Source organism: Thunnus albacares, chromosome 8 (assembly GCF_914725855.1).
Source record: "Thunnus albacares chromosome 8, fThuAlb1.1, whole genome shotgun sequence".
NCBI classification, from domain to species: Eukaryota; Metazoa; Chordata; class Actinopteri; order Scombriformes; family Scombridae; genus Thunnus; species Thunnus albacares.
Window position 1 is genome coordinate 22386940 of NC_058113.1, and position 12828 is coordinate 22399767.

Genomic DNA, 12828 nt, shown 5'->3' on the forward strand with positions numbered 1-12828 from the left:
TGTGCCTAGTATTATACCTACCATGGTTTCTAGTAAACTCATATACCTGTCAATATTCTGCTATTATTTAAACATTTATACACATAAAATGCAATATTTTACCACTAGCTAAATTGGTTTTCATAATCCAAAATATGCTATATCATCACATCATGTGTAATCTATAATTGGGCATGTGACATTATGGAACTTTGTTATTTTTTATTTCAGACGGGCATTAGATTACTGAACATTTTAAACCAATTACCAGATACAGTATATTCAGATCAGGTGGCTCACCTAAGTAGCTTACAGAGGTGTGGCCTTAAAATAACGGTCACATTACAGGTGTTACAGTACAGGTAATGAAGAAATCTGAACATTAGAAAATACTTTAAACACAACTTTGATTACAATAACACCTGCCAGGACAACACAGAGCAGGCAACAGCACTGTTATGCTCTGTCATGACTCATTCCCCACAGGTGTGATTTCACATACCCCTCAAACGACTGCAATTACATCTCAAATGTACATATTTGCATTCCTCAAGTGCATTTTTCAAATATTTCTGAATTCCATCTCACAATGCTCGAGTTTTGAATCAGGGCTTGGTTGAAACAGCAAACCAAAACAAACAGATATACCATTTTTCATTATCTGTTTAAGTACTACTAAAATTTGATTTCCTGTGTTGACTGACAACATTTCCTGCAGAAAACAGCATTTAAACAGAAGAATTTGTAATTATTGCAGCTGATGAGTGGGATAATGTTATGTAAAGATGTAACTTAATTTACAGATATGGGTGAGATACAATAGGCTGAATGAGCTTTTTATGGAACAAAGGTAAGAATGAAAAGACCATACAGAAAACACAATGCAGGGCAAAGGTTCATATTTGCCCTCAGAGGAGCATTTGGGTTGACCAGAGGGGTATTTGAGTGACCCATGTTTTTAAAAAGAGGCATTGAAGTCTGCAATTATGGCACCAGACACATCTTATAAGGACTTTGGCTGTCAGAAGAACAAGGATGGTCACCCATTTCCCTCCCCATGTGCGTGTCAGATTACATTACAGACATATACACAGTGGTGGAAGAAGTATTCAGATCCTTTACTTAAATAAAAGTAGCAATACCAAACTGTAAAAATACAGGCAAGCGTTTTACTTTTTACTGTTACTGCTAGTTTTAACTAGTGTTACGTAGTTTATAAGAAATATTTTATAAAATAAACACTTGGATTGTAAATTTGTGATCTAAAAATTAACTACAACTGTCAAATAAATGTAGTATCTCTGTGATGGAGCAAAAGAATAAAGTAGCATTACATGGGATTGCTCAAGTACCTTAAAACTATACTTAAGTACAGTGCTTTATTTTTTAACAATCCGTAAAGCTCTATAGTTTGTAGTTTAACATCTCGACTAGAGCAGAAGTAAGATACAGATACAGAAAGTTGCACAATGTAGTTTACCAGAACACCCCACAGTCGACACAGAAGTAACCACAAGAGTATTCAGTTCCTCATGCATTTAACACATTTTTTAAAACAAAATCTATAGTAATAGTGGAAGGTGCATTGCCTCATGCTGTCCATCTCATTGCTCTCTATGGGGACTTTGTGATACATTGCAAAACCTCATCTCAAAACCACCATTTGAGTTCTTCTGAACTGAGTCTGAATGTGTTTTTTGTGGAAACCAGTGTTTCATACGTGTGTTGAACTGACTTCTCAATTTAACTAAACCTCTCGCAGCTTTTGAAGTGGAAAAATAAGTTGTAGCATGGACAGAATAGTACTCTCAGTGAAGGTCTTCTATTCTACTGCACTGTCGTGTCTGATCACATCAGGCATCTGACTACATTTATATGTATTTCATTTTACTGCAAAGAGCATTCTTGTATATCCTTTTTTGGTATCTCTTTGGCCAGAGAATCTCTAATATGTATAAGGACTCGGATTCAATACTGTTCATGTTTTCCCCAAAGAGTGTCATAATAATAGATGAAATTATTTCATTTCCTGTTATGTTCTTTGTAAACTTATCTATATATCTATGATTGTATCCAGGATGTTCTGCATCAGTTCCTAGTTACATCCTCCCTGTCTTCTTTACAAGATCTCAGAGGGTAAGTCTTTTCCTCCTCTTGATCTCTAGTGACAACATAATTTATTTATTTCATTTAAAACATTTACAGTATATAAATTGAGTTCTGCTTTTCACTTGGTCAATGCTTTGCAAAGGTGCTGGATTTAAAGATTACAGAAATCAGAACAAAACAGAAATTAGTTTGAAGCACTGTCTTAAATGATTTTTGTGAGATTTGTAAAATTCATGATGTTTAAAGAATAGTCCTGAAAAGTCTTCAACAAGTTATTACAATAATCTGGGTGTGATGTGATTACATCAAAGCAAGCTGGACATAAAGAACAACATGGAGGAGACAACAATTCCTGACAACTACGCACTTTCACTTCCCCTCCATTTGTGGAGTATTGTTATGTAAATCCAGTTTCTCCTTCTTGAGGGTTTACATTCCCACAAATTTTGCTCCCTTTTGATATAATGAGTATTTAATACATTTGATAGAAAATAACTCGGTAGACGTGGGTGCACAATCCAGAAAATATTTTTCCACGTAGGGTCTACCAGTCACACATCGTCTGTCTGTGGGAGGTTTATAGCTGGCTGCAGCCATTTTTTAAAAATATATGTCACAATTTCCTTGAGACAGTCATCCATTCCTAATATGATGCTATGTTTGCATCTGTCTAAAATGTGTCAGGTTTCGGTTCCTTATATGCCAACTTCTTCTTTCTGATCCTCCCTCATCTGGACAAGTGTAACAGAGATAGACTGTGAAAAAGGATGTTTAGCCAATGTGTTTATGAGCAGAGTGTGCTCTTTTGACTCTTGGAGGGTTTCAGGTGTTCTGCTGCCTCTGTGATTGCTACAAATATGGATTTGGTCACACCAACCGTAGAAGACTACTGGGTGAGTGGCTACTTTTATAATCCTACAAGTGCATAACATGAGCAAGTAAAAGCCCACCGTAGAGATATTCTCAGATGATAGTTAATCAGTATCATTAAAAGTTCCTTATTGATCAAATTAAATACAGAAATTCATTTAATTTGACATTTTGGGAATCTTCATGTCAAAAACTAAATTAAAATCTTAGCAAATGAAAAATGATTGGTTTCAGCATTATAAAGTATTTAACATAACTCTTTTTCCTCTCTTTTGTCAACAGAACTTTGATTACGATGACAATTACACATCGTTCCCTGGAACGAGCAAGACTCACGCAGCCCCATGCTTACAGGAGGACATCTATGAATTTGCACGGAAGTATTCCCCTGTGGTATACAGCCTGGTGTTCATTCTGGCTTTGATGGGCAACGTGCTGGTGCTGTGTGTGATCCGGCGCTACCGAAATTCGCAGAGTGGTGGCGCCTGTGCATTCTCTCTGACCGACACTTTCCTCCTTCACCTGGCCATTTCTGACCTCCTGCTGGCCTTCACCCTGCCTCTGTTTGCAGTGCAATGGGCTCACCAATGGGTATTCGGCTTGGCTCTTTGCAAGATCTCTGGTGCCCTCTTCTCCCTGAACCGCTATAGTGGCATCCTTTTCCTAGCCTGCATCAGCTTTGACCGATACCTGGCCATCGTTCACGCTGTCAGCTCCGGCTGGAAGCGCAACACTTGCCATGCCCAGATTGCCTGCGCTGTCATCTGGGTGGGGTGCTTGGGCCTGAGTGGAGTGGACATTACCTTCAAACAGGTAGTCGAGGCCCCTATAGGCCAGCAGAAGCTGCTGCTGTGCCAGATATGGTTCACTGAGAACTCAACACAGTGGCAGGTGGGGCTACAGCTGGTCAGCATGGTTCTGGGATTTGGGTTCCCTCTGCTGATCATGCTCTACTGCTACATCCGTATCTTCAGGTCACTCTGCAACGCCACCCGCCGCCAAAAGCGGAAATCTCTCCGCCTCATCATCTCCCTGGTGTCTGTGTTTTTCATCTGCTGGGCACCATACAACTGCTTCCAGTTGGCAGATAGTCTGCAGAGGCTGGGCGCGGTGACTGGAGGATGCCAGTTTGGCCGTGTAGTGGACATTGGGACTCTGGTCACTGAAAGTGTGGGGCTGTCACATTGCGCCTTGAACCCTCTGCTATATGGCTTTGTGGGGGTGAAGTTCAGGAGGGAGCTGGCTAGAATGTGTAAGGGGCTTCTGGGACAAAGAGGCTGGCTGGGGATGGAGGGCTGGAGGGAGAGGAGGCTCCGAAAAACTACAGGCTCCTTCAGCTCAGCAGAAAGCGAGAACACCTCGTACTCTGTCATGGTGTGAAGTTCGAATGCTGGTTACAGGAAGAAAGAGGGAGATTTTGTGAGATAGTATATGGTTGTATGTGTGAGAGGAGTGTTTGGCATGAGACAAAAGTTGAAATTCCATTTAATTAAAACTTTAAAAATGTTCTCAGAGGAAAAAAGTTTTCTGCCTGTAATGTATTTCATCCACTGGGGCTTTCTGTAGATATGGTGCAGCTTTCAACAAGTTTTGTTATTGTCTGGGGGGGGGGGAGTTTCCAAGAAAACTATAGTGAAAATACAAAGTGACTCAAGTTGTACAAACTGCTGTTAGGGGTGGGCCATAGTGTAAAACAAATGCCACTCCCTTAAGCCGATGCTGTCGTATAATGTTTTTATGGACGTGTTGATTTTTGTGTCCACAAAGGAATCTTGTGAAATAGCCAAATTTTTTCATACCTCTGAAAAAGCTTGTTCAGCAGTTTAAGATGTAGCCTGTAGCTTCAATGGTCATACAATAGTCTCATCAGATTCCACTCTCAGTTTCAGCTAAATCAGTGAAAATGGTGTAAAAAGTTGTTTCTTTATTTCCATAATCCATATACAGCTGTTTGTCCAGCTGTGTGCTTCAAATGTGTTCATGGTGCTGTAGGAAATAAATGTGACTCATTTATAATTTTGTATGTAACATAAAAACTCAAACCCTTTGTTGAGTACAATGATTTTTGTAATAAATATTTTGGATATAAAACAAAGTGTGATATCTATTATGCATCAACATCTCAGGTTCTTTCTCTGCATGTTCATTCTGACCAACTTCCATCTCATGGTTCATGCAATTGCCATCTTATAAATTTCCATTCATTACAGGAAGTTGGTCTGTAACAAGGTTTGGTTAATGTACAATCCTTAGAAACTGATTTTCCTTCAGGACTGTGATTTTAATAAATATGAGTCTGGAGCTGCTGCTCAAAGAATGAATTTGGTTCATGGTTCTGAGCTGCTGCAACATTATTAGAAGTGTAGATTCACATTCACTCACGTTATTTACTCACAAAGCAGGTCCAACTGTTATATTGTAATGTCAACATGGATTGTTTAATCGGTTGGTAGATTATTGTTAATGTTATAAAACTGGACAATAACCACGACCAGTGGTGGGAGTAGTATTCAGATCCATAACTGAAGTGAAAATATCAATGCCAACATGTAAAAACACTCTGTGACAAGTAAAAGTTCTGCATTCAAAATTGACTTAAGTACAAAATTCTTACTGTATCAGCTGAACATACTTACGGTATCAAATTAAAATCACTCAATATGTAGAATGCTTCCTGTAATGCTGTTTACTATATCTAGCTACCATGTTAGTGTTTTATCATTTCTGGTGCCTTAATATGTTGCTGCATTGACATGTTGCAGCTGGCTGAGGTGGAGTTAATTTTAACTGTTTAATATAATGTTGAGTTGTTTAATCTATAACAATACATCTTTTTTAATGAGCAAATCATAAGTTTTTATTTAGGCTATATTTGTGAATCTGCCAAATAACTAGTGTGTTCAGGTATAGCTACTATGATTTAGTTTCTGTCCTAAAGTGTATCTTGATAAGTGAGTAAAATCGTGATCACCATAATACCCTTAAAGATCCTCTCCAGACATGGAGACAGACATCTCTGCTTGGAACAATATTGTGTGTCTGATTTGATTTTTCCACAAAAAAAGAAAGAAGCATGATTACCATGTTAAAATCCTTAAAATAGCATCCACTCCTTCTCCCTCATTAAAAATTCCAGAGTATATGAATATGCAAATATATTTAATTTCAGAAGTTTAACTACTTGACAGAAGATGTCTCCTGCTTCACGTCTCCTGCTGCAACATGTCAATGGACCAGTGTGTAAGATTTAGTGGCATCTAGCAGTGAGGTTGCAGATTGCAACCAACTGTAATTTTCCACTTTCAGCAGATGAATGTGAAAACAAACTTCATCCAGATAAAAAGGAAAAACCTGCAATTTTGTACAAAGCTTCAGGTTTTCCCTGTTCTCCAGTTTGGAAACAAGCACAAAAGCTCCATCTAGTGGAAAGCGTCTCTTTTTGCAAGCATGTGTCTGCTTTGAGTGCAGCTCTCCATGTGGGCACAGCACAGACTGTATATAAATATAGTCAATGGGACACAGCAGTGGCCTTCAAAATAAAGCACTAGTTGTCCACAATAACAACTGAGCCTATAACAACTGTGCCTTCTTTATTATATCCTGCGCTTCTTACTACAAACCAAAGAGCTTTGGTGATTTTCAGCCTCTTTCTCACAGATTTCTCTTTGCAGGAAGGTTATATTAGTTAACTAAAATTAAACTAAAAGCTAAAACTAGGTGTGAAAAAACATTTTAGTTAAAGGCGCAATATGTGACATTTAGCCCCACCAGATGTTGCACCATAGCACCAGCATCTCAGACCAAAATAAATGTGCACATCGTTTACTCAATAAAGTTGGGGGAAAAAAGAGAAAGCAGCCTCTGAACCGACAGCTCACCAAACTCAGATCAAACTGTCAAACTAGGCAGTGCTGATCAAATATGGATCAAGATTCTGTTATTACATTGCCCATTTCTTGACGCAAATGTTTTCAAAAACATATTTTAGTGAATTGTTTAGCTGTAATATGAACAACTTTGTGACCCGGCCACCATGTTGAAAACAGCCACGGGGAGGACAGCGAGCACGTGCACAGGTGGCCGGACCGGCTATCAAAACAAATAACAGAAAGGTTCGGAATACAACCGGGCCCCCAAGAACAGCGCCGGGCTTTGAAGCCAATTTGACATAGTGGCCAAACGGTGGAATTACACCTTCTGAGTCCACAAAAAGCATTTTTCCTTTTAGAAAAAAGAGGAAACTAACTGAAATGATACTGTGAACTTACAAAACTGATTAAAATGAAATAAAAATATACAAAAAAATATTTTTAGTTTTAGCATTTGTCAATTTGGTCAAATTTGTCAATACAACAAGCATGAGGAGGCATTGGTGCCTGTTTATTGAGACTGATGTCTACATGTCTGGGAGTCAATTGCCTTCACAGCATTGTGTTTGTATTGTTAATACCCATACCTGCCAACACTCCCGATTTTCGGGGATATGCAGTGACAACATTATTTATTTATTTCATTTAAAACATTTACAGTATATAAATTGAGTTCTGCTTTTCACTTGGTCAATGCTTTGCAAAGGTGCTGGATTTAAAAATCACGGAAATTAGAACTGAACAAAAATTAGTTTGAAGCACTGTCTTAAATGTTTTTTTTTGTGAGATTTGTAAAATTCATGATGTTTAAAGAATACTCCTAAAAAGTCTTCAACAACGTATTACAATAATCTGGGTGTGATGTGATTACGTAAAAGCAAGCTGAACATAAAGAACATGAGGGAGACAACGATTCCTGACAACTACGCACTTTCACTTCTCCTCCATTTGTGGAGTATCGTTATATAATTCGAGCTTCTGCTTCATGAGGGTTTACTTTCCCACATATTGTGTTCCCTTTTGATATAATGAGCATTTAATACATTGGATAGAATATAACTGCAGTAGAAGTGGGTGCACAATCCAGAAAATATTCTTCCACATAGAGCATACCAGTCACGCACTGTCTGTCTGTGGGAGATTTCTAGCTGACTGCAGCCATTTTTAAAAAGAAAAATGTCACAATGTCCTTGAGACAGTCATCCATTCCTACTAAAATGTTACGTTTGCATCTGTGTAAAGTTGGCTTCAAAGTCTTCCTATTTTTAACCCTTTCTCTCGCTGTGCTTCTTATTGGTAATTACTCCTGTTAATCTCCCAATTTCATTGTTTTTTTTCTTTTTCACAACCTGTTATCACAACCTTACTGTGTGTGAGCGCAGCTGCTCTCTTTTTAATCCTGTCCTCTGCTGCCGACGTGATTCACTGCCGGCAGTTAGTGGAGAGAGGAGGTACTGGTTTGTCTGAATCAGTAGAGTTTACAAGAATTTGCCAAAGGCTAAGATAGGCCTACAGCTTTCGTTGTGATGCGCTGTGGTTGTGCAACTAATAAAAACAAAACTAAAACTAAACAATAAAAACTAAACCGAAACAAGCAAACCCACTCCCGAAACTACCTGAAATGAAAATAGAAATTAAAAACAAAATAAAAATAAAATAAAAAACACATTAACATTTTGTTGAAGTTAATTATAATAACTGGCAACAACAGGGTTTTATTTTGAAAAGAAATTCCGTGGTGAGACTTGGCACATCCGGCAGAGATGGCAATGTGCGAGCTGGTTGACAATGTACCAAAACAATAGTGGAGAAGTAAAGTGAAATGCCTTGTATACATGTAGCTGAGGTGCAGTGTCTTTGCTGTGTGTCCGGTTCCGGTCTAAGATCCTTTTTTTTTTTTTTTTTTTTAGTTTCCTTCTGCTGCTGGGCGGTTTTGTCATTGTGGAATAATTTTCGGTACATTTCCACATGCAAATTCCCTTTAAACATAAGTTTGGCGATCCACATATTTCGCACGCTGAGGGAGCTTTCATGCATTTTTCGGCTGTGCAGCTGTAGGATATCGTCCGTCTCCCCTCCAAAAACATAAACTGCGGCGTCATAAACTGCGGTGGGGTGGTTGTTGGCAGCGGTGTGAAAGAATACGTGCAGTCTGCTGTGTTTGTCCGTTTTTAGTATCATCAGTCGACAGCGCTCAGAGAGGTTGAGGTCCTCACATTCTGCAGCTGAAGCCCTATATGGTAAGCAGGATACATTTACTAACCTCTCAAGGTTATGGTTACTCATTAACATACATGTGGGAAGGCAAAATACTAGGAACACTTTTCAATATAATGCACTCCAGTACACCAACATGACCACTAAGCACTACGACCTCAACAATAAACATAAGTAGCTTCGCAAAAGTTGAATTTATGGCAGAGCTGTTGTATTGCATTAGATTGCATATGTGTTCCTAATAAAGTGGCCAGTGAGTTTATTTACAAACCTCTCAAGGTTATGGTTGTCTGATACTGATAATTACCATAGGTTTGGTGCATATTTCTAGTTCTATAGCCATTATTTCAGTAAGGCTGCTATTAAAAGCCTTTTGCCATATGTTTCTTTATTCATCTCGGTTTTGAAACTGCTCCTCACTGTATAGTTTATATAGTTATGTGTCCACTCATTAGAAAAGTGCCTTCTTACCAGCACTTCCGCTACCGTGTTGTATTTGCATCTACTTCACCAAGATAAGAAAAGCAAAACAGGTCATGCAGCCACGGTGCATGAAATAATTTCATAGATGTGTATGTATGTGTGCGTGTTTGTTTGTGTGTGCTGCATGACCAGAGGAAACTGTGTTTTCCGTTTAAAGCCATCTCACTATTGCCTCATCTGGTGACATCACACCATGTGAGCTATGTGTGAGTCTGGGCATAAAAGTCACAGCTGGGCTTCCCAAAGGGAGATTTTCAAGAATTGACTTCTCACTCACACAGCTGATGATACACAGAGAGAGTATATTAGCTGGTATTTTAGACATCTAGCCTCTGAGGCACAGCAGCATTTTTTTTTAGCTCTGCCTGTGTTTAACCTTTTTGTCTCCACAGGAGATGAACATGGATGTGGAACTTGATGGAATATTTCGCTCTAACACCACCTATGATTACGGGGACTATGAGTATAAAGAGGACATCGAGCCAAGAGGCAGTGAGGCGGTGTTGATCCCGTTTCTGTACTCCGTGGTGTTGGTTGTAGGTCTGCTGGGGAATGGACTACTCCTGGCCGTTCTGAGTCAAAAGAGGCGAACCTGTAGTATATCAGACACCTTTATCCTCCTCCTGAGTGTCGCGGACATCCTCCTGCTGGTGATGCTGCCCTTCTGGGCCGTACAGGCTGCTCAGGATTGTGGATGGTGCTTAAAGATTCATCTCTGCAAGATCAGTGGAGCAGTTTTTAATGTAGGTAACCAAGTGATGTGTAGAACAGGCAGGGACTAATAGTGAAAGGGAGAGCTTTTCAGTGGAGCTGTGAGAAAGTTGTTTTTGGATGGATAATGTTTGGCTGTAAGCCATTATTTCCAACTTAATCAAGATTCTTGGCAGAGCAGGACCATTGTACTTAATCCTGTTATTTAGCAAGTATACTCGCTTAGTTACATTTCTCAAAGCATTTCAGGAAAGAGGCTAGAGAAGGAGATCAGATTAGGGTGTAATAAGAGAAGTGAAAGTTAAATGAGAGTGTGAGAATGATGATGGTTGGAGGTTTTTGTTTTACACAAGATCACAACTTAAGTTTTTCTTTTCTTTTTCCCAGATCAACTTCTATTTTGGGATCTTTTTGCTGGTTTGCATCAGTCTGGACCACTACTTGTCCATCGCCCACTCTACCCGGCTGTACTCCCACAAGAAGCCCAAGTCAGCTCGGATCAGTTTCCTGTTGGTCTGGCTCTTCTCCCTGCTCCTCATTATCCCTAACTGGGATTTCTTGGTAATTAAAGCAGATCCAGAGGCAGAAGAGAAAACACTGTGTATTCCCAACTATTTTTCAAAGTTGAATCTGGTATCACGCCTGTTCCACCACATACTGGGTTTCCTCCTGCCTGCAGTCGTCCTTATCGTCTGCTGCTCCTGTATCCTGCTAATGCTGCAGCGCAGCTCTAAAAGCCTCCAGAAGCAAAGGGCCACCATGGTCATCCTGGCCCTGGTGTGGATCTTTCTTCTCTGCTGGATGCCATACAACATCACACTCATTGTGGACACCTTCATGAGAACATCTAAGGTGCCGCAGGAAACTACAAATTCCAAAACTTTCCTGAAAACTGCTCTGCTGGTCACAACTGCTTTAGCCTGTGTTCATGCCTGCCTCAGGCCACTGCTCTATCTCAGCCTGTGCGGAAACTTCAGGAAACAGTTGCTGGCTTTGCTGAGGTGTACAAGAATTGAATCTGAAGGCTCTCTGTGGGAGTTGGGTGTGGGTGAGGAAGCCCTGCCTGCAGAGAGTCATGGGGGGGAAGAGATGAAGCAGATGACAAGTGTAGAGCATCAGGTGCAGTCAGCTCAGTGCTAATGCAAAAATTTCTTCATGTGACTCGTAAGAGACTTAAGTAATGTTCAACTCCTGGGAGGAATTTAATGTGAAGTCATGTCATGGGTTCAAGGGGTGAATGACCACTTCCTGTATGATGATGAGAAATGGATATTTTTAAAAATCACTCATATATTTCACTTTAATGTGAAGCATTCATGCTGCATCATGGTGACATGTAGTGTTGTGCTGTTTTAGTGTTGTACTACTGTGTGTTATTTTGTAATCACCACCACAATTTTAACCCTAAATCATGATTTTTTTTTTATTCAGTTGTAGATATTTGCATTTTAATTGTCTATTATCATTATTACCATTATTATTATTATTATTATTATTATTATTATTATTACTATTGAAAGCAAACTATGATTCTATTATTTATTCTGTGTTGTGTAAAAACTTTTGGGTGAGGTTTCAGCTGTAACACAATCATCATAAAGCTAAGGCCATAGCCTATAAAATTTGAGGGAATATAAGCTCTTATCATTGTCAGTGTTATTGAAATCCTGCATTAAACAGTCTGACACAGTTTACAAACTGTTTCACTTTTCATTTCACATTTTATTTTCAAGCAGAAAGACTGTGTGAATTCCACAGTTGCGCAGTGTGTGTGTGAATGTACAAAGTTCAGTAAGGGAATTTCCCCTCGGCGAATCCCACAGTCTTTCTTCTTGACTCCATTGTTGCAACATTGGTGTGTGGATTATCGGACACAGGATGACACAGAAAGGTTGTGATGTCATCAGTCAGGTGACAGAGAGCGCGAGAAAGAGAGAAGGAGGGAGAGAAAATAGCTCTCTGTTTATTCTCCTTTGAAGACTTGGTGGAGGAGAACTGAGGCATGCTTTGTGCGTAAGGGCAGTCAGTTGTGGGGAAAAAGAAAGTAGGTGGGAAATGATGGAAAGAAGAAAATCTTACTCTGTGGTTTCACTTCTACACTGCTGTGTAGGTTATGGCCTGCCAAACGAGTCTGCTTTCAGGGCTCAAGGGAACATAATGATGGTAATGTATTTAAATATGTCCTGAAATGTGTGTACTTTCACAACTGAGTGTTAGACACACCGTAATTTCATTTGCAGTCATACTCACAAAAAGTGACTGTTCCCCTCCTTTGAGGCCACCTATTTTCCTTCCTCTTACTGCTATAACTAGAATGGTGGTTAAATTATTAGAACTAGAGCTGATAAAAAATGTGGTCAAATATGAGAAATGCTGGTTGCCTTTTCCAGCAGCAACACGTCAAGTTTATAAACATCACTGTTTATTATAAGTCTTGAGTATTGCGTCATTTGAAGTGTTATTTCCTGCTTCAACTGCTTGTCTGTTATCTGAGACTGATAGAGACAAGCTGCTTAACTCAAATATGTTGTATTGAGTTCCTCCTAAAAAATTAAAGCACACTTCTTCATTAAAGTACAAAAAGCCTTTA

At 39.3% G+C, this 12828-nt stretch overlaps 2 protein-coding genes across 2 annotated transcripts; both read left to right on the forward strand.

Annotated features, from left to right (window-relative positions):
* The first annotated feature begins 63 nt into the window (after window positions 1-63).
* cxcr3.2 (chemokine (C-X-C motif) receptor 3, tandem duplicate 2) lies at window positions 64-4847 on the forward strand. Its single transcript, XM_044360445.1, has 3 exons — window positions 64-2115; window positions 2907-2981; window positions 3241-4847. The coding sequence occupies exons 2-3, from the start codon at window positions 2946-2948 to the stop codon at window positions 4336-4338; spliced, it is 1134 nt and encodes a 377-aa protein (XP_044216380.1). The 5' UTR covers window positions 64-2115; window positions 2907-2945; the 3' UTR covers window positions 4339-4847.
* Window positions 4848-8596: 3749 nt separating this feature from the next.
* Window positions 8597-11936, forward strand: LOC122987709 (C-X-C chemokine receptor type 3-like). Its single transcript, XM_044359729.1, has 3 exons — window positions 8597-9067; window positions 9920-10270; window positions 10626-11936. Exons 1-3 carry the CDS (start codon window positions 9065-9067, stop codon window positions 11376-11378), a joined length of 1107 nt encoding a protein of 368 aa, XP_044215664.1. The 5' UTR covers window positions 8597-9064; the 3' UTR covers window positions 11379-11936.
* Window positions 11937-12828: the final 892 nt, after the last annotated feature.